The 19889-nt window shown below is 38.9% G+C and overlaps 1 protein-coding gene and 1 pseudogene across 1 annotated transcript in view; both read left to right on the plus strand.

Moving 5' to 3' along the window:
* Nucleotides 1-7006, plus strand: part of LOC109482373 — a 14620-nt pseudogene extending 7614 nt beyond the window's left edge.
* A 124-nt stretch (nt 7007-7130) lies between these two features.
* Nucleotides 7131-19889, plus strand: part of LOC109482379 — a 19411-nt gene continuing 6652 nt past the window's right edge. Inside the window, 14 exon segments of the mRNA XM_019785084.1 lie at nt 7131-7257; nt 7477-7749; nt 7882-8154; nt 8510-8770; nt 8935-9076; nt 9373-9497; nt 10550-10606; nt 12618-12793; nt 13440-13442; nt 14203-14310; nt 14994-15227; nt 15941-16192; nt 18669-18829; nt 19185-19363. Of these exon segments, the coding sequence (XP_019640643.1) occupies nt 7131-7257; nt 7477-7749; nt 7882-8154; nt 8510-8770; nt 8935-9076; nt 9373-9497; nt 10550-10606; nt 12618-12793; nt 13440-13442; nt 14203-14310; nt 14994-15227; nt 15941-16192; nt 18669-18829; nt 19185-19363 (2371 nt within the window).

Genomic DNA, 19889 nt, shown 5'->3' on the forward strand with positions numbered 1-19889 from the left:
GGCTCATTTCCCCCCCCCCCTCAGAACTTAAGAACGGTATGTCGTTTGACCACCAAATTTTCAGAGGATGGTGTACTAGGAATATCATATCTACAATTTTTATGTCGTTATGACGTAATATGATGTCATTATCACGTCATTAATGTGATTTTATTGGCCAAAACCGTCTAGATAGGTTATTCCCTAAAAACTAAATAGTATGCAACATAACTTTACCAAAAGTGTTTATGACAGAGTATTAGGGTGTACTCTTATGTTGCCCATGGCAACACCGGTAACGTCATTTTATGACGTCATGCATATCTAAGATATCCGCCATCTTGGATCATCAATCAGGTTCAGATGTTCGATGAAGTTTGTCCCTACTGTGGTCAAGACATCAACAGTCAGGTTGGGAATGTTAATGTCCTGACCACAGTATAGAAAACTTCATCGAACATCTGAACCTGTCCGGTATTTTTCTTATTGGAATTAAAATGTACATGTAATTCTTTAGTAAGCACACTCCTCTGACATTTTTTATATGTTGTAATAGTCTCTGTTTAAATGAGTCTAACATATCGTTTTTATGTTCTTAAAGGAGATATAATGTATCATCGGTGATTGACGTATTCCTAAATGTATGAAAACTGTAGAAGAGATCGTATGATGTAATTTCACTTTGTATTGCACCACTTCTCCAGAAAATGACTTACTCCGACCCGTGCTCAGTCACCCTCTAGCTTGACCATCCAATTAATAACCTGTCAAAGCCTTCTCCCACTCTCTATTCAACTGTGATACAAACAATGTCATAAGTCACAAAAACAAATTGTACCTGGAAGTTATTGAGATACGATTAAACAACAGTTATACTATTAATGAATGGATGGATGGATGAATGAATGAATGAATGAAAACTATTTTTTTATCACAGGACCCATACGAGGCGAAAGTATATCTCAAGTCAACCATGCAGACCTCCTTGGTTTTACGGTGGATCAGCATCTCTCTTGGTGCTTACACGTCAAGAAAGTCAGAGCAAAAATGGCAAACATTATTGCATCCATCAGGAAGTATAAAAACTACTTTCCTGGAGACTTATTAAGAACAGTGTTACAGTCACTAGTGCTATCACATCTAGATTATTGTTCGTCAATCCTCTCTTCAACAACTCAGACACAAATAGATAAGTTACAGACAATGCAAAATCGTGCAGCCAGGCTAGCAGCTAATGAATCTTTCACCACCAGCACAGACGTCTTACACTCAAGGCTAAACTGGAGAACAGTTAAAGAGAGAATGTACACTTCAACCATCTGCGCCTTTCACAAGTTGATTACTGTCAGAGAACCAGCAGGTATTTATGATAGAATAAGAACCATTAATAGTTCACATCACCACAACACAAGGTTGGCACAGAAAGGGGGTTTTTCTCTACCCAAGCCCAAAACCAAAGCCTTAACAAGGACTTTTCTGTACAGATGTATAAAAAGTCATAACACACTACCAAACAACATAATCATAGAAAACCAACTGAATTTTAAGACCACAATTAATGACTGGGTAGAAACACACATAGACAAGAGCTCACCCCTTGCTCAGTGGTGGTAAGATTTTGTTGTGGGCAAGCATGTATTGATTTGAATTATGTTCACCTGCCTTTGTTCCATTAAGTATTGAGTGTGATCTCTTCTTTTGTTGTCATTTAATTGAAAGGAATCACATTTTGTTGAGCGTATATTGATTTGTTATTCATATTTTTGTTATTATTTATGTCAGTTCAAATATTTGTTTACTGTTTTGGTATTTCAATTTTGTATTTATTGGAAAGTACATCAATTATTACTTTCATTTCATACATATTATTTCTATTATTTGACCTCTGATCTCCAATTCCCTTTTTTTTCTCTTTGATTGATTCTGTTTCAAGTTTGTTATAATTTCAGTATGATTTTGTATGCTCTATTTATTATTATTGCTAAAAGCAATTATTATTATTATTATTGTTATTTCATTTAATGTGGACTCCAGGAAGAATAGTATGGAGTTGACTTCCATACTAATGGAGATCTGAATAAACAAACAAACAAACAAACAAACAAAAACGAGGCCCAAATGAGGCAGCCAATCGGAACGTGCGCGATCTGAGCGGAAGTCAAGGTTAGTTATAAACAACAGCTATAAACGTGCTGTCATCGATTTTTAAGCAAGCATTTTTCGAGCCAATCGCACGCGTAATATCACCTCTAAACATTTTAGTCGTTTCTGTCATTACTTAGGTGGGGTGAACTGTGATTTATTTAAAGATTTTTTTTTTACTTAAGCTTATATCTAAAAAGTTAATCCTTAAGATGTCGGTACTTACAAGGAAATAATTTTGCCTTACATAGTCAAGGTTACAAGTGACCTTAGATGCCTTCACTAGGGTATAAATTATACTATCTTAAGTGATAATACCTTTTATAGTAATGGCAACAATAGTAAAATAGTAAAAAATTATACAATCTTAAGTGATAATACATTTTATAGTAATGGCAACAATAGTAAAATAGTAAAAAATTATACAATCTTAAGTGATAATACATTTTATAGTAATGGCAACAATAGTAAAATAGTGGGAGTCCCCAGTTACATATACATGTAAATACTATATAAAATAAATCAACACCTGAATTGTGTCATTGCGTACAGATCCGCCTTTAAAATCCAAGTATAAAATTCACAATACATGATAACATACAATTATAAAAGTCATATCAGGAATAAGATATAAAGGGATATCAGGTAAATTACTTACAAAATGTTTCTGGTGAGAGCAGCAGGTGCAGGCAACAGATATAATCCATGTAATTTGCATAATTAGGGGGACTAATATATAATTTCATGAAGGTTAATATCATTCGGTGTATGAGATCGTTGAACTCCAGTATTTTCAGTTGTGTTTGTCTGTCTGTCATTCTGTCTGTTAGTCAACAAGATAACTCAAGAACGGCTGGAAAGTTTGGTTTGATAGGGTGGTAGGTAGGGTGTGACAAAAGCTGAAAATAATGAGATTTTGGACCCACTTGTGACCCTTCCCTTGGCACTGCATCCGGTTTTGATATCTCGCCGTCTGGACATGCTTGGGTCATGAATTTTGGATGGTAGGTAGTTCTTGGGCTCGGAAAGACGTCAAGTGAGTGTAGCCCCCCTGGGAGCTTGTTATGGAACTGCAGGACGGTTTGTTTCAAGAGAAGATAAACAAAAACTGATTGACGAATCGTCATGATTTCTGGTATGTAGGTAGCTGAGGTGATGTTTGGCATAACTAGATTGCAATTATGCAAATATGGATCTAATTTGCATGATTAATAAGAAAATTCTATAAATCTGTAGTGATATATATTAGGGCTATGAAACACTCGTGACATATGTTATTGAAAACGCCATGAACAGATATTGACTATGAGAATGAAGACTTAATTTGCATAATTAATGAGAAATTACTAAAATTTTGTAGTGGTAAATGCTAGGAATTTAATACTTGCCATAATTGGAAGTTAAGTGGGGTGGACATCATTAAACATAATTTGAAAACATTGTAATCAAAGGAACCAAATATGGCGTCGGGTAGCGTAGTGGTAGATCATTAAATTCTCATAAGAATCTACCGATACACGTAATATCAATACAAACCATGTAAGTCTTGTCAAGTAATTGTGTCGACAGACAGACAAAGGCTTGATTTTCAGCTGTTTTGAAATAGCTCGCTTCCCAAATCCGCCGTAAGTCAGTAAGCGACGCTAATGCTGGACGCAGTGAGAGTCCCAGGGCACTTACTCCCGGTATGTGCAGAAAGAAAGGGTCGTACGATCGCTGCCGTACGTTACTGTAGTATTCCAGGTAATCCGTGTCTATAATACTGATATTGACAGTCCTCTCGTCCGGAACAGGTGTCAATGTCGCACTTGGGAAGACGGCGTACCAAACAACCACTGAGCACCACACTCGGGCTGCCAGCCGTGCCGTGGACGGGAACACTGGTACCAACTTCTTTTCTGCAACTTGTACACACACTGCAGACGCAGGAGAGATTGATCCAAGCTGGTGGGTGGATCTCGGTCAATCGTACATGATTGCCAGGTATGTGTTCAGAATATATAGTCGATCAATGGATATACATACGGATTAATGGTTAACAAACAAGCAAACAAAAACAAACAACCAAACACGCATACATAAAAACTTCTCAAAAACACAGACTAGAATTATATAAGAATGTACGAACATAACATAAAAGTTCAGAATATCTCGTGCAAGTCAGGTACTTAGTAACTTATCAAGAGTTACAGAACTTTCAATTAGTCAAGGGGTGTTAGAGTCAATTCCGCGTCACCGTATCGGGTTTTTTTGTCATTACTTGTCTAAGAAATTTCATAATTTGAAAGTACTTTGAATATCTTTTCAACATTCATTTCAACATCCCTGGTTTTGTAAAACTTTTGAAATATTCCTGATGTGGAATATCACATTTCCAATAGTTTCTGAATATTTCTAACAGCACTCTACCATTTTTTTTACCATTATTTACAATTATTTCTAACATTTTGTAAATAGGTCAGTGGGATGGGAAGGAAGCAATTCACACATCCCTGTGAAGTACAGGGTAGACTGCCTGGGCGTCAGGCATTGATGCCTTACAACAAAAGAGCCACTAGTGTCCATCAGTTAAATCTAAAAATATACAGAAGAAGACCGAAGAGTCGGATTAGAAACTACTTTTATGGGGGCAATTACCCACATCTGCCATTTGGTTATTTGTTTGAAATATTTCTAAATATTTCGAATAGTGAAAGAAACACAAGTGTAGTTCAAATTTATTCTAAATAAAGAGATCTTTGTAAAGCCACTTTCAAAATGATTCAGTCAGAAATATCTAAATGAATTCATATATATTCACATATTCATTTTCTAATTTTTGGAAAATTAAGAAATTTTGTTACTGGGGTATTCTTGTCTTCTTAATAATTCAAAAGTATTACAAACATGGAGAAATAAACCCACACGGTGACGTGGAATTGACTCTAACCATTGCTATATAACCAAAATATTGATATTTTATACATATCCCATGAATAAAGTAAAAAAAGGCTCTCTTTGCATATATTATATTAGTTCATCTTTTTCAACAAGTCCAATGACGAAAATTATTCTTAAATTTAACTGTATGCATTTGGAGTGTGATTTATATTTTTCAATTTATGTTTGAAATTAATTTTTTGTGTATTTTATATTGTCTATCTTTCTCTGCTAATCAGTTATATATAAAAGCTTATGAGTAATGATCTATCAAATTAAATACGTATTATATTGTGTAAACCAACGTTTAACGAAACATCTTCATAAAACGCCAATAAAGCGCCTTTGTTTGTCTTACACACAGAGTAGTCATCTTTAACCGCATGGACTGTTGTTCGGAACGACTCAACCCCTTCAACATCCACATCGGGGATTCCGACCAGGTCAGCATGAACCCCAGGTGTGGAGGTGATCATCGCATCGCCCTGGACCAGCCGTCCATTTCCGTCTCATGTCCGGGGATGATGGGACGGTACGTGGGCGTCCGTCTCCCCGGACCCTCCCGTATACTGACCCTGTGTGAAGTACAAGTATATACGGGTAATTATCATTATGCCTTCTATACATATATTCTTAATGGTTATTAGGCTAACAAAACATTTCAAAGTTGTGACGTCACAATCCAATGCATCACCGGTAAAGATTACATCAAACTACTTTTTCTAAATTATGCATTATACACATAAGGTACCATCGTTTTGGAGCTGAAGTCAAAACACTAATTGAATATAATGTGTAATGAAAGTATTTGAAAGAAAACGAGGTTATATTGCACTACTGTGGCTAACTATGTGGTGTCCTCAGTTGCTTAGTAGTAAAGTAGAGAAGAGAGTCTAATATTTCGGTGTATTTGTGTGTTTCAGAAACGGACAGTCCACAGTTCCTCACCTGCTCAGCAGCAACTTATACTTCACTGACCATCAGCTGGGTGAAGCCGAGAGCGCCCCTTATCGGATACAGAGTGACCTACACCCTCGTTAGTGACAGTCCGTCCGACGTCATCTCAACAGACTTTGGTCCGGAAAATGAGGAACAGGTACTCCGGGATGTCCTAGCTGACCGGGAATACAGCGTGACGCTTGTAGCTGTTGGGATGTACAAGGAGAGCCTGTCTGTTGAGGTCACATGCGCAACATGTGAGTATAACTACAGCATTTCTTTTCCGATACTTAAAATGTACCTTAGAGATCTTAAGTCTCAATTTTTAACGCCTTTGCCCTTCACGTTTTCTACGAACCGTTTTTAATGTGATATTCGTGCATTTATTAGTGACGCCCCCACCTGAGGACTTCAAGTTGAAAGACATTGCAGAGACGTCCATCACAGTTTCGTGGAAGCAGAAGACCAACTCACTCGCTATTGGCTACAGGATGTGGATAGTGCGGAGTGATACAGCTGAGAGCCTGTTCACACAGTTCGTGCCCACAGATCAAACAGATCTGACATTTACTGCCCTCACCCCTGCCACAGAGTATGTGATATCAGCCATAAGTATCAACAGGTACAACGAGGGACCAGCCGTGAACATTACTGTGGTAACAAGTAAGGAGACTTTGTATTCAAATATAAAATTGGCCATTGGGGTCTCAATAAAGAATCGGCCTAAGGGGCTCCATACTATAAATACCATGTAAAAACAAAGTGCCACAGCAGAACTGATGCCGACACATCCATTTGGCCTGTAGAAGTAGTCTATCTTTCTTGCTAGAAATTCGACGATTTGTATTGTATTTGAATGAATTGTTGCGAATATAAGTAAGCTGTAGTATGTATTGTTTTCAGTTTAAACCATGGAAAAACAAGCCGGCAAAATAGCAGCTAAAAGACTTTTTTATCCTTGAAGAATATAACATAAGGGACATGTTTACATGTTTACACTCTGCCGTTTATCCTCAGAAACGGATAGTCCAACGGCACTGTACATTGAACAGAAGACAACCAACACTGTCACAATCTCCTGGTTACCTCCTGAAGCTGTCCTGACGGCATACAACATAACGTACACAGGAAATGGAAGAAGTACATCCGTAATGGAACCAGGGGATGTAGACAGCTGTAAACTGACAGGTCTGGTTCCTGGTTCTCAGTATGACATTGACTTGGTGGCCGTTAGCAGATTTGGGAGGAGCCTCGCCGTCAGTACAAGTGTTATTACAGGTACGTGGTAAGAGAGAGGCCCGTTACTACAGCAGGATAATGAATACAATTTAATCATAAAATCACAATGTACCATAGGTAAAGATCATTAAGAAAAAAAAGAACGAGGTAATATTGTACTACTGTGGCTAACATAACAATGTGGTGTCCACAGTTGCTTAGTAGTAAAGTAGAGAAGAGAGTCTAATATATATATTTCGGTGTATTTGTGTGTTTCAGAAACGGACAGTCCACAGTTCCTCACCTGCTCAGCAGCAACTTATACTTCACTGTCCATCAGCTGGGTGAAGCCGAGAGCGCCCCTTATTGGATACAGAGTGACCTACACCCTCGTTAGTGACAGTCCGTCCGACGTCATCTCAACAGATTTTGGTCCGGAAAATGAGGAACAGGTACTCCAGGATGTCCTAGCTGACCGAGAATACAGCGTGACGCTTGTAGCTGTTGGGATATACAAGGAGAGCTTGTCTGTTGAGGTCACATGTGCAACATGTGAGTATAACTACAGCATTTACTTTCCGATACTTAAAATGTACCTTAGAGATCTTAAGTCTCAATTTTTCACGCCTTTGCCCTTCACATTTTCTATGAACCATTTTAATGTGATATTCTTGCATTTAATAGTGACGCCCCCACCTGAGGACTTCAAGTTGAAAGACATTGCAGAAACGTCCATCACAGTTTCGTGGAAGCAGAAGTCCAGCTCACTCGCTATTGGCTACAGGATGTGGATAGTGCGGAGTGATACAGCTGAGAGCCTGTTCACGCAGTTCGTGCCCACAGATCAAACAGATCTGACATTTACTGCCCTCACCCCTGCCACAGAGTATGTGATATCAGCCGTAAGCATCAACAGGTACAACGAGGGACCAGCCGTGAACATTACTGTGGTAACAAGTAAGGAGACTTTGTATTCAAATATAAAATTGGCCATTTGGGTCTCAATAAAGAATTGGCTTAAGGAGCTCCATACTATAAATACCATGTAAAAACAAAGTGCCACAGCAGAACTGATGCCGACACATGCATTTGGCCTGTAGAAGTAGTCTATCTTTCTTGCTAGAAATTCGACGAGTTGTATTGTATTTGAATGAATTGTTGCGAATATAAGCATTCTGTAGTATGTATTGTTTTCAGTTTAAACCATGGAAAAATAAGCCGGCAAAATAGCAGCTAAAAGACATTTTTTATCCTTGAAGAATATAACATAAGGGACATGTTTACATGTTTACACTCTGCCTTTTATCCTCAGAAACGGATAGTCCAACAGCACTGTACATTGAACAGAAGACAACCAACACTGTCACAATCTCCTGGTTACCTCCTGAAGCTGTTCTGACGGCATACAACATAACGTACACAGGAAATGGAAGAAGTACTTCCGTAATGGAACCGGGAGATGTAGACAGCTGTAAACTGACAGGTCTGGTTCCTGGTTCTCAGTATGACATTGACTTGGTGGCCGTTAGCAGGTTTGGGAGGAGCCTCGCCGTCAGTACAAGTGTTATTACAGGTACGTGGTAAGACAGAGGTACGTAACTTTTTAATAAAACGGTTAAAAATTATTGAGAAAAAAAAGATTGCCAAGAAAATATTTCAGCTGTTGTTGAATTTTATCACTTTTGGCTTTGTTTCTACTTCTAGTAGTATGTTAATCTTACTTTCTAACTACCTTAGACACAGATCCACCCTCACGTCTGAACGTCACCAAGTCCTCCACGACCTGGCTGTTCCTGGAATGGACCTCACCTGTGGCCAACATTCTGTCCTACGACTTGGAAATCTCAGACGAATTTAGCAGTACAAGAACATTCCTCAGGTAAAAATAGATAAGATAGTAAGTAGAGCATTTATTAGAGCATATATCATATGATTTATGTTATCATAATATATTTGAAATCGATTCGTTTTCTTCTTTTATATATCGTTACTGTCAATATAATTAGTGTTTCCTTTTTTACTGCTGGAAAATGCCTCTTGTCTCTCGACTATTCTCAGAAAATTACAAAATGCTTGTTGCGATAGTTGAAACCCAGTGAAACTGTATATATTGATGTACATTTCTAATGTCGAATTTTCCTCATTCGGTGTCTAATGACGATGTTTCCATGTTAGACTCGAGGGGCACACAACGTCCTACAACGTCACGGATCTTGTACCAGAAACCACTTACGTCTTCAAAATGGGGGCCTTCAGTGAGTTTGGTCGTAGTGTGGACATCGCTTTTTCATATAGTACAGGTGTGGTGTATGTTTATGCTATAGATACAGCCATGCGTAGCGTATTATAAAGCGAAACTTTCTTGCTATTTTTCCTTATTTAGTAGAGTAGAGCGTAAACAATTCGTTAACTTTATGTACTCTGAATCATTCTGTATTGAAGTCTTCTTTACGTCGGTTTATTGTTGATTTGGATTTGTCTTTTAAAACATCACTTTGTTTCTGAAGGATCTATATCGCCAATCGAGGTCAGCACTGACTCAACGACAGAAATCTCCGTATCTGATAGAATGACAACGACTTCGACCACTTCTTCAACAGCGTCTACAACAGCACATGATAGCAACGTGCACAATTGGGACTTTGAAAGTACATTTAAATTAAATTTTCATTACTACCAATTTGGTTGTCACGGTTATTTTCAAAGTTAAAAAAAAATGGCAAATTTAAAGTGACAAAAAACGGTTCAACATTGAAAAGGACCGAAAATATTGATAATCATATAAGATTTTATATTCATGGCAATTTTTTCCATTACTAGTACTGCCTTTGCGAATGCCTCATCTTTGATAATTTTGTTTAGCATAACCATTTATCTCATACTCTTGATTGAATAAAAAATTTCGTGGAAAAACATGGAAATATCTTATGCTACAGACTGCAGTTGGAATATTAGAAAACATAAAACACATTAAGGGTGTGAACTGTTAATTTTTGTTTTTTGTAGGAACCACTTCTAAATTAACACAATCACCGTCGCCTTTGGCTTTGGATAAAGACGCAGCAACAACGGGCAAATGGACCACCACAAACTACAGTGAGAGTTTCGCAAATTTTATCTAGCCATGTTAAACATACGTAAACATACAGCAAACATCCCTTTGTTTCGTTGTGTTTGAATCCCCTAAAACATCGAAGACGTATGGAAAGGTCTAAAAAGATCGTTTACTGTGATATTTCCTTTCTGACATAAACTTGTATAACATGTAATGTAATCTGTGGATTATTTTTATTGACTCTCGATAAATCGACTTTGTATGATTTACATACTGGTATGTTTCCTTCGTTCGCAGTGACTTCCCCTGGTAGATCAACGGAGCCTCCCCGTATCTCACAGACATCGACTCCGGGTAAGTTACTATTATTATTATTTTTTTTATTCCGAAACATGTAATCACAAGACGTGTTGACGACACACTCAAGTTTTTTCAACTTATATTAATGCCGACACCAACACAGGGACAGTACAATACTCATTTACACCTGAGCGAAGTGAGGAAAGTCGTGTAAAGTGCCTTTCCCAAGGGCACAAGATCGGTGGCATGTCAGGACTCGAACCCGGGGCCTCTGGTTCCGAGTCGAGAACGCTGCCGCTGCGCCACATATTAGTTATACATTATAAGTTATTGTTGAGTTTCACAATATATAACTAACGCTGGGTTGTGTGTACTATCTCATCATGTACATATCCCATCATGAATGTTCATCTGTGTTGTTGGTTACAAAGAAGCCACGTGACAAGCTTCACTGGGTCAGTCTACTGAGGAAGACCAGAGTGACTGGTCGAAAGCTCTATAGGTGATAGAATTTTTTGTGTTGGACCAAACGTTTTAACTTTAAACATGTATATATCCCGTTTTTCATATTTGTATGAATTGATTAAGATACTATCTGCGTCTAAATCTCAGACATCAACAAATACACAACATCTCCAAAACGGACAACGGAGGAGCCGGCTGAAAAGGTGTGCCGAATTTTGGTTTGTTTTAGAAATAAACATCGAATATATTCACATTCGTATACGTAGTAACATCTGCACATTAAGGTTTTTTTTTTACAAACATTCCTAACTTGCCTTTGTATGTGCCAGTAAGATATAAATGCATCACTAATATATATGCATCACTAATACTTCATTATTGGAAAAATATAGCTTCAGAAGCTGGTACAGGACCTAGACCAAAATTTACCAAAAGCGTTGGAAGCAGAAGACATTCTTTCAGCGACGTCCAACATCAATGACATCATCAAGGTTGCTGATGCCGCCGAATCAGAAATGCCGCCGTCAGTGTTGGTGAGCTGAAGTTTACTTAGTTTCCTCTAGTTACCCCAGGGACCGAAGTATTGTTTGGGTGTCTCATTGGGGAGGGGCAGTTTGTTTGTTTCTGCACAAATTAGGTTGATATTGCGGCATTCACATGACAAGCGAATGGCAGTCCATAAGATCGGAGATCAAAAGGTCAAAGAACTGCAGAAATAAAATGACCTTTCACAGATTCCGCACCGGTATGGCATACGACACAATCTGCTAGTATGGTCAAAAAATAAAAAATTCCGAAACCAAAATTTTTTACTAGAATTCTAAACTCCATGAGCTCCCGTTGGTATACTAGTATTAACCTATCTGCTGCTGGCAAAGCAAAATATAAAAGTGGTTATTTTTAATTATCGTTCGCATTCTTTACAGCAAACCACTGCCGGGATCATAGAAAAGCTTTCCACTGCGGCTCGGGGAACACAGGGCATTTCTGTAGAGAATATGCAGACCATAGCTGATGGTAAGAAACCTTTGATTTCTTGTCTACAATGTACAGCTCCCTTAAAAAGACTTGTTTTATTAGATATAACATATCTTCGTCATTTGTCAGCATTATTAAAATAAAAAATCAACAGTTCTACGATTTACCCCTTTCTATAGTTAACAGTTTTACATAACTTTCCCTGTTTGCTTCCCCTTCTCAATTTTTAACTTCTATATTTCACTCAACTAGAATACTATACTACTAGCACAGTAACTATACTATACTATACTATACTATACTATACTATACTATACTATACTATACTGTACTATACTATACTATACTGTACCGTAACATACCATACAATACCATACCATATCATACTATACTATGCTATACTATACTATACTATACTATGCCATGCCATGCCATGCCATACTATACTATACTATACTATACTACACTATACTATACTATACTATACTATACTATACTTATACTATACTATACTATGCTATACTATGCTATACTATACCCCACTCTACTGTAGTACTTAACTCTGCTCTACTCAAGTTTACTCGGATGAGTTACATTTAAAGCTATTTTCTTTCTTTTTCAGCCTTAGTGCAGACGGTTTCAGCAGCCATCAATGTGTTACCTGAACAGAAAACGCAAATAGCAAGTGGCTCCGATAATGTGTTAGAAAGTGACCTTATCGACACGAGTGCCACCGATCTCTCCCCGAGGCAGCAGCTGAAGGTGTTAAAGGAGAAGAAGAAGGAAAAGGAAGACATGGTAAGAATTTTAACAATATGTCAATTCGCACAATAAACAGTTACTGATAACGTGATAAATTCACTAAATTAAATCTCGCATTCTAAAGTATTCAAAGCAATGCAGGAAAGTCCTCCTCAGCACTATTAACGTATTGCTATTTGATTTCAGCAACGAGAAGCGTCTCAGACCATTGTGGCATCTCTGGGCCAGGTAGCCGACACACTGCTGGCGTTGCAGCCTGAGGATGTAGAATATCAATCAAGCTTTGAAACAGAAAACGTCGCTGTGGATGTAGCAAGGTTTCCCTCTGACAAAGACCTTCACATTGGCTCTGGGGATATTGTGGCATATATATCCCCAACAAATCTGACCAATGCACATGATATGTTGGACATCAAGGTAACAAATACGCAAAAAAAAACACATTGTCTTCTACTGTTATTCTATCATTTTTTAAATAATTGTTGTTCCAAGCCCACTTTAAACCCCTAAATTGTTTAGGATGCCAAACAATAAGATGTACCATGATTGTGTTCTTCAGATGTCAGTTTTCAGGAAGAACCCATATTCTTGGAGTAAATCGACAGGAGGACAAAATATCTCGTCATCAGTGGCGTTTCTGACCATCGATTCAAAGAATTCAGGAACACTTACCAAAAACAAGAAGGTAAAACTGGATATGCCATTTGTACCGTCCCATGAGAAACAAGAGCCAGCAAGCCGGTCATCACACGTCACGACAGAAAGTCCAAACACGGCGGAGGGGAACACCAACGGAACAACTATGGTGTACCACGCCTTCAATGTTCCAGCTGATAACGTCATCCCGGTTATCCGTATGAACTGGTGGGATGTAGAAGCGACATTTCACGTGTACATCTCGTACGGCTCTCCTCCAACTGCAGAAAAGTATGTCGAGAAAAGAGTTATAAAAGAAGACGGATACGAGGCCTGGCTCAAGGGGACGAATTTTTCAGCATCCTTTATTCCCAACACAACGGATCATGGCAGGGTTTTGTATATCGGAGTACAGATGTTAGGTGAGTCTACGTTCCTAAACCTTCATGAAACATAAATTATTTACCTTCTATATCTTAATACAATACTGTACAACCTATCGTTAATGTCAGGGCTTTATACATACTGTATATGTAATAGTTAATGGTAACTAGCCTTAAGTCTTATAGAACGCTCTGCCTTACGTACACTTTATATTGTGTTCAATACTGTATTGCTTAGAATCGACGTGGAGATCCCACTAGTCTAAAGTGATTAGTCGGTATTCTTCTACCACACGTTGATTCGTCAGTAATATAATTATATCTAATCATACATCCCTTTTTTTATACCTGTAACAGTACAATGAATTTGATTTGACTATAAACTTTCCAGGACATACGAGCTCAACCCAAGGTCGTCAACCGCAGCCTACCGTTCAGATCCTGAGCAGAGAAGACTACGCCCTGTCGATGTCAGCTGTGGGCTGCTCGTCTTGGAACGACAATAAGAACCAATGGAGGCTGGAGGGCTGCGATGTAAGTCTATCCGGTTAATAACTATTACTGAAAGTACAGAAAGTTTTATTGCAAATTCATGCCCGAGGGCTAATTGCAAGAACATAATAACAACAGTGAACAGTAGAATGATAATAATAATAAGTGATGCTAATGCTACTTTATATATACATTTGTAATTATTGTTGGGTTTGACTTCTTTTCCGTGTGCAGTGCACACTACTAGTTATTAGAATAACTATTGCAATGCTATTGTTATCCAACCTGCCTAGCTCTTCTCTAAACCTAAAATGTCACCGGGAACAAAGTAGTGACTAAATTGCATGGTCAGTTGTTGCCAAGATTCCGATTTAAGACTGCAAAAAACTGTCCCATGATGACACAGTTGTATTCAGTACATTTTTTTTGTATTTGATAGGCATATTGCTCCTGAATGAATTTTCCGCAGAGGTTTATCTTAATTACTTCCCTCTGAGAACTATTGAAACAAAATCACAGGAAAATACGTGCAAACAAGTCTTAATAAATGTAAAAGAGATTGAAAAAAGGAAAAGCAGTGTAGCACTGATAAGACAATGTTCTTTATTTTTTGCCATCGACACTCAACCAGAATATACAGTACACTAGACGAGTGAAGAAAACTGAGGTTTCAACAATGCCATACCGCCATTATTTTTGATCGTGAACCTTTGAACCCACGACAGGCTGACATTAATCTCAAGGACGGGGCCATCAGCTGCAGGTGTCCCATGACCGAGTGGAAGGTCTCTGTAGGGACCATGACTCTTCCACTCCCCAACTCCATCAACTTCATCAACGCGTTCCAGAACTTCCTCCACCTGAGCGACAACTCCGTAGTGTTCTCCATCGTGGTGTCCGAGTTCATCCTGTACCTCCATATCATGGTTCTCTTGTGCGTGGACTTTCACCGTGTATGGGTAAGGTTGAAGTTGCTTCATTCTTGAACTTTACAAATCGTCTTACGTTACTCCTAACTTTTTTACCTTTTACCTTACTTACCCTTTTTTAAAATTGAAAACACCAAATAATTTAATAAATCATCATCATAGCTATTTTCATATCATTAACATGATATCATTATTATGATATCATTAACATGATATCATCATGATATCATTGTAAACTTTTTTGATTTTTTCGCTCATACACATTGGGCAGTGCAGAAAATAACATATAGTTTTTTTGCATAAATTGACTTTGACTTGACTTTATTGGGATCCACACTTAGCTTATAAAAATTGTATTGCAGCCATTCTTTCTGCGGTCCTTCGACACACACATGACACACATTTACAAAACATAAATACATAGGCAACAATCACACCATATTAACACAGCTTAAAATAAGGCTATATACATTGTACATCATCAACACTTCATTCTATTACAGGCACTGGCCATCCTATACAAAAATCTTCTTTTCTGTGCATTTGTTCAATAAATTCATTTTTAAGTGCAGCGCTGAAACAAAGGACTGGCTAAATAGCTAAAGTTTGATAATAGAACTTGTTTAAAAATCAGCTAAAATGTCCAGCTCTATTGTTGACCACTGCCATGTTCTGTATGAATTAACCCAAATTGAAGTAGCTTGTTAAGATAGAGGCTAAGAGTTTATTTTTCACGTCATTAGAGGGCCCTTCGTCGTCCATTCGCCCGCTGGATAAGCCCCATTACCGGAGCAAGTGGAGGAGCAAAGAACCAAAGTGAGCCGCTGTGCAAAGTGAGTCTGGTCCCTCCTGACAGGATGGTCGCACGTCATGTCTATCAACTCACGGTCACCACCGGGTCCATGTTCGGGGCAGGGACTACCTCACGGGTCGGCTTCCAACTCTTCGGGTCAGAGGCCACATCTCCAGTCAAGATGCTGAACCCCAACAGAGAGGTCTGTGTTACATAGCTACATTCTCAGTATTCATGATTTTCTCCTAACCTTGATTATTTATTTTATTTATTTATTCTTTAATTCAGGCCCCTGGCCCATATCACATTGCGAACAGACAGACAAAAATAAATGGAGGCGTTGTAACACAATAACACAATAAATAAAACCTCGATAATCTAGCTATACCTAAAGAAAATAAACTACTTAAAAACTAGGTTAATGTAATGCCTCCAGAATGTGCTGAGGTAGTAGCCGTCAGAATGAACTAGCGTAGAGATGATCGTATTGTCACTATGAAGTAGCCGAGTGACAAAAGAATACAATTGTTTCCTTCGTCTAGCGTCAAAAGTGTCGATTCCAAGGTTGGCAAATAACTGGCTGTTGCTAGTGCTTCTGCTTACAGAGAGTAACAGCTTCAAGGCGCTGTGGTACGCCACTCGCAATTTAGATATCATGCCCACACTATAATCTGCCCATATCTGGGAGCAGTACATAGGAGTGCAATAACTATTAAAAAGAATCCGTTTCACCTCAACTGAACTGTAGCGGAACCGCCGAAGGAGCAAGTTCGCTCTGGAATAAAAACTTCTAACCTGGCACCGGATGGCTGAATCATCGGACAGGTCAGGGGTAATGTAATACCCAAGATAATTGGCAGTTGAAACATATGCTAATGTGGAGCCGTACAACTTCAGTTGAGGAGGTGGGCCATGCAGGCGGAAGCGGCGACATGGGAAGTACATACACATGGTTTTCTTATCGTTAAATAACATGTCGATATCCATTCCCGCGTGCTCACAGATGTCAATTAGTTTCTGTAGGGCCCTCACAGAAGGACAGATCAAACAAATATCGTCCGCGTACATTAAGTGGTTCTCCACAGTATCACCAACAACACATCCCACCCCGGACTTTGATAATTCGACACTTACATCAGAAACATACACGTTGAACAGGAATGGAGACAATAGGCTGCCTTGCGGCAGACCATTACTTGCTGTGAACGTGTCTGAGAGGGTTCGACCCCAGTGGACAGAGAAGGACAAGGTCTCGTACCATATAACAAGAAATCTAACTAGGTACATCGGTACTCCTCGGTCAATGAGCTTCTTAAACAAAATCCAGTGATTGACACGATCGAAGGCTTTCGAGGCATCAAGAAAACATACGAACACAGGAGAGCCCCGCTGGCGATAGTACTGAATAATCTCCTTAAGGGCAAATATACATAGGTCGGTACCATGACTCTTCTTAAAACCAAACTGGTTACTAGGAGTAACTAAAGAATCCTCAAGGCGTTTCAGTAGAATGCATTCAATGAGTTTAGATAGAGGGCTAGCGATGGCGATGGGTCGGTAATTATCTCTGCTAGACGCATTGCAACAGGGCTTCTTAAGGATTGGAACAATTACCACTCGTAGAAGGTTTGGCGGGACATAGCCGTGTCTCAACATAGAAGTAATTAAGATTGAGAGCACAACAGGCAGCCGTCCCGAGTCCCGGCATGTTTCAGATGCTCCGCAGAGATTCCCTGAACATCGCTAGCCTTCCCATTGGGCAGATTATTAATAGCATCACAAACCTCATCTACTGAGATCGTACAGTCTGCACTAACACCTGAGTTAAGTGACTGTGTAACAGCTTGCTTGTAGTGATTCGAGTTTACCGAGTTGAACAGTGACTTATAATGGCTTCGCCACATATCAGCGATATCTGGGGCCCCGGTGTGGCCCTCAACAGTGTGGGGAAGGTTAGACTTGGAGCAGTTTTGGGCACGCAAGGCATTCCAAAAACTCTTGCAACCCCCCTGATGCAGGTGCGTGGCTAGTGCGTCCGCTCTGCACTGTGCCTCAGAACGGCGGCACTGCCTAAGTAAAAGCTTGAATTTGGCCCTTGATTTTCTCATAATTTCCCAAACGGCTCCGTGCCTAGGCCGACCCAACTGCCGCCAGAGAAAGAAGGCGTCTCGGGCGGCATGATGGGCCTCCTTCACAACGGCGTTCCATTACCACTTATTTGTACCATTGATTACATTTTTACATGGGCTAAAGTGTTCATTATCTAATTACATTTGTGTCACATTTATATGTTCCCGACGTTTTTTAAGTTGACAAATATGGGTAGGGTGCAACGTGTAAACACGTCATGCCATCCATGCACTATTAATGATGATAACTTATGATAGAATGCCAAATCATCTCTACGATATTTCTTATTAATTTGATTAGTTAATGTCTTGTTGGCTTATGTAATTTAAAGTGATGTATAAATTACATGCATTTGTTGTTACAAAATGTATATTCTAGGTTTGTGAGGCCTACAACAAAATTAACAATACTATATTGGTTACCATTTGTTGGTTTCAGGGAATGTCTGTGTAAAATTCTTGATATTCTTGAAATTATGTAAATTTAATGCAAGGGAGAAATAGAAGAAAGGAAAATAAAATTATGTCATTTACCGTTGATAATTACAGGCTTTGTTGCGTGGAAGCACTTTACATTTTGTCATGCCTGTGCGAGAGTCACTGGGAGAAGTGCTGTTGTTGCGCATCTGGCATGATAACTCTGGGAAAGGAGATACGGCATCCTGGTTCCTCGGACGTTTTGTCGTCAGAGATATAGAAACCGACGTGGTGTAAGACGCAAAAAGACATATACAAACCGACAAATCTTTGTTAAAGTCGTTCTGCCAGTTTGGTTTCTTCTTTACACTTAAGGCAATTCTCAAGTCCGCCTTTCATCCTATCTTGGCATGTTGGGTTTGTGGAATGCAATGTGCCTTGGAAGACCAGTGCTTGTTTTGAAACTTAACAATTCCTCTTCAAATGTAAACAACAACGCGAGTGAGCTTGACTGACTATTTGCTTCATGAATGAAAACTAACTGGCATGTTTGTTTTATCGGCTACTTCTATTTTTCTGTCATGGAAAGGAAATGTAGCATGACACAATTGATATACAAATAAATCAATTAAACGTAATCTTTTTCAGATCGTACTTCACCTGCAATGACTGGTTGTCAAGAGAAAAAGGGGACGGTGAAGTTCAGAAGGTGGTTCACGCAAGTACCGAAGAGGAGCTGACATCCTTTACCAATGTCTTCAATGAGGCAACCAGAGACGTGTTCTACGATAAACAGCTCTGGGCGTCTGCCCTTGTAGCAGCACCGGGTAAGCTTTTTCTTCTCATGCCGTCCTCAATTGATGTGAACCATGACTCTTTCTCAAGTAGCTACTGGTGCAAAGCAGCTTCTTTACTGCTCGAATTGGAAGTAGTCAAACATACCCGGGCCTCTCTTCTTGTTGCTCTAGCTCCGTAATATGTTGAAAGTTTTATTGCAAATTCATGCCCGAGGGCTAATTGCATGAACAGAAGAAACATTTGTATAAAAACAGATAATTAGTACACATAGAACTACTGATAACTATTAAGAAAGTACTAGTAAAAACTACTGGGTTTGGCTCCTTTTTTGTAAGACAGAGGAAGACAGAGGATTCCACTTATTCTGTAATTTGTTGGTTTTCGGATGTTAAGAGGAGAGTAGTTTTCTTGTCATTTGTATATGTGTGAAAGTTTGGGTAGAATTTGGAGGCTACGTCAAAGAGGGTACAATTTGAGATAAAATGCGTTTCGTATTCCACCGTATTCAACGTACAATGTTTGCAAATTCGTTCATACACTTGGCGCTTCTATATA

Source organism: Branchiostoma belcheri, unplaced genomic scaffold, assembly GCF_001625305.1.
Source record: "Branchiostoma belcheri isolate BF01 breed outbred unplaced genomic scaffold, Haploidv18h27 scaffold11, whole genome shotgun sequence".
Taxonomy (NCBI): Eukaryota; Metazoa; Chordata; class Leptocardii; order Amphioxiformes; family Branchiostomatidae; genus Branchiostoma; species Branchiostoma belcheri.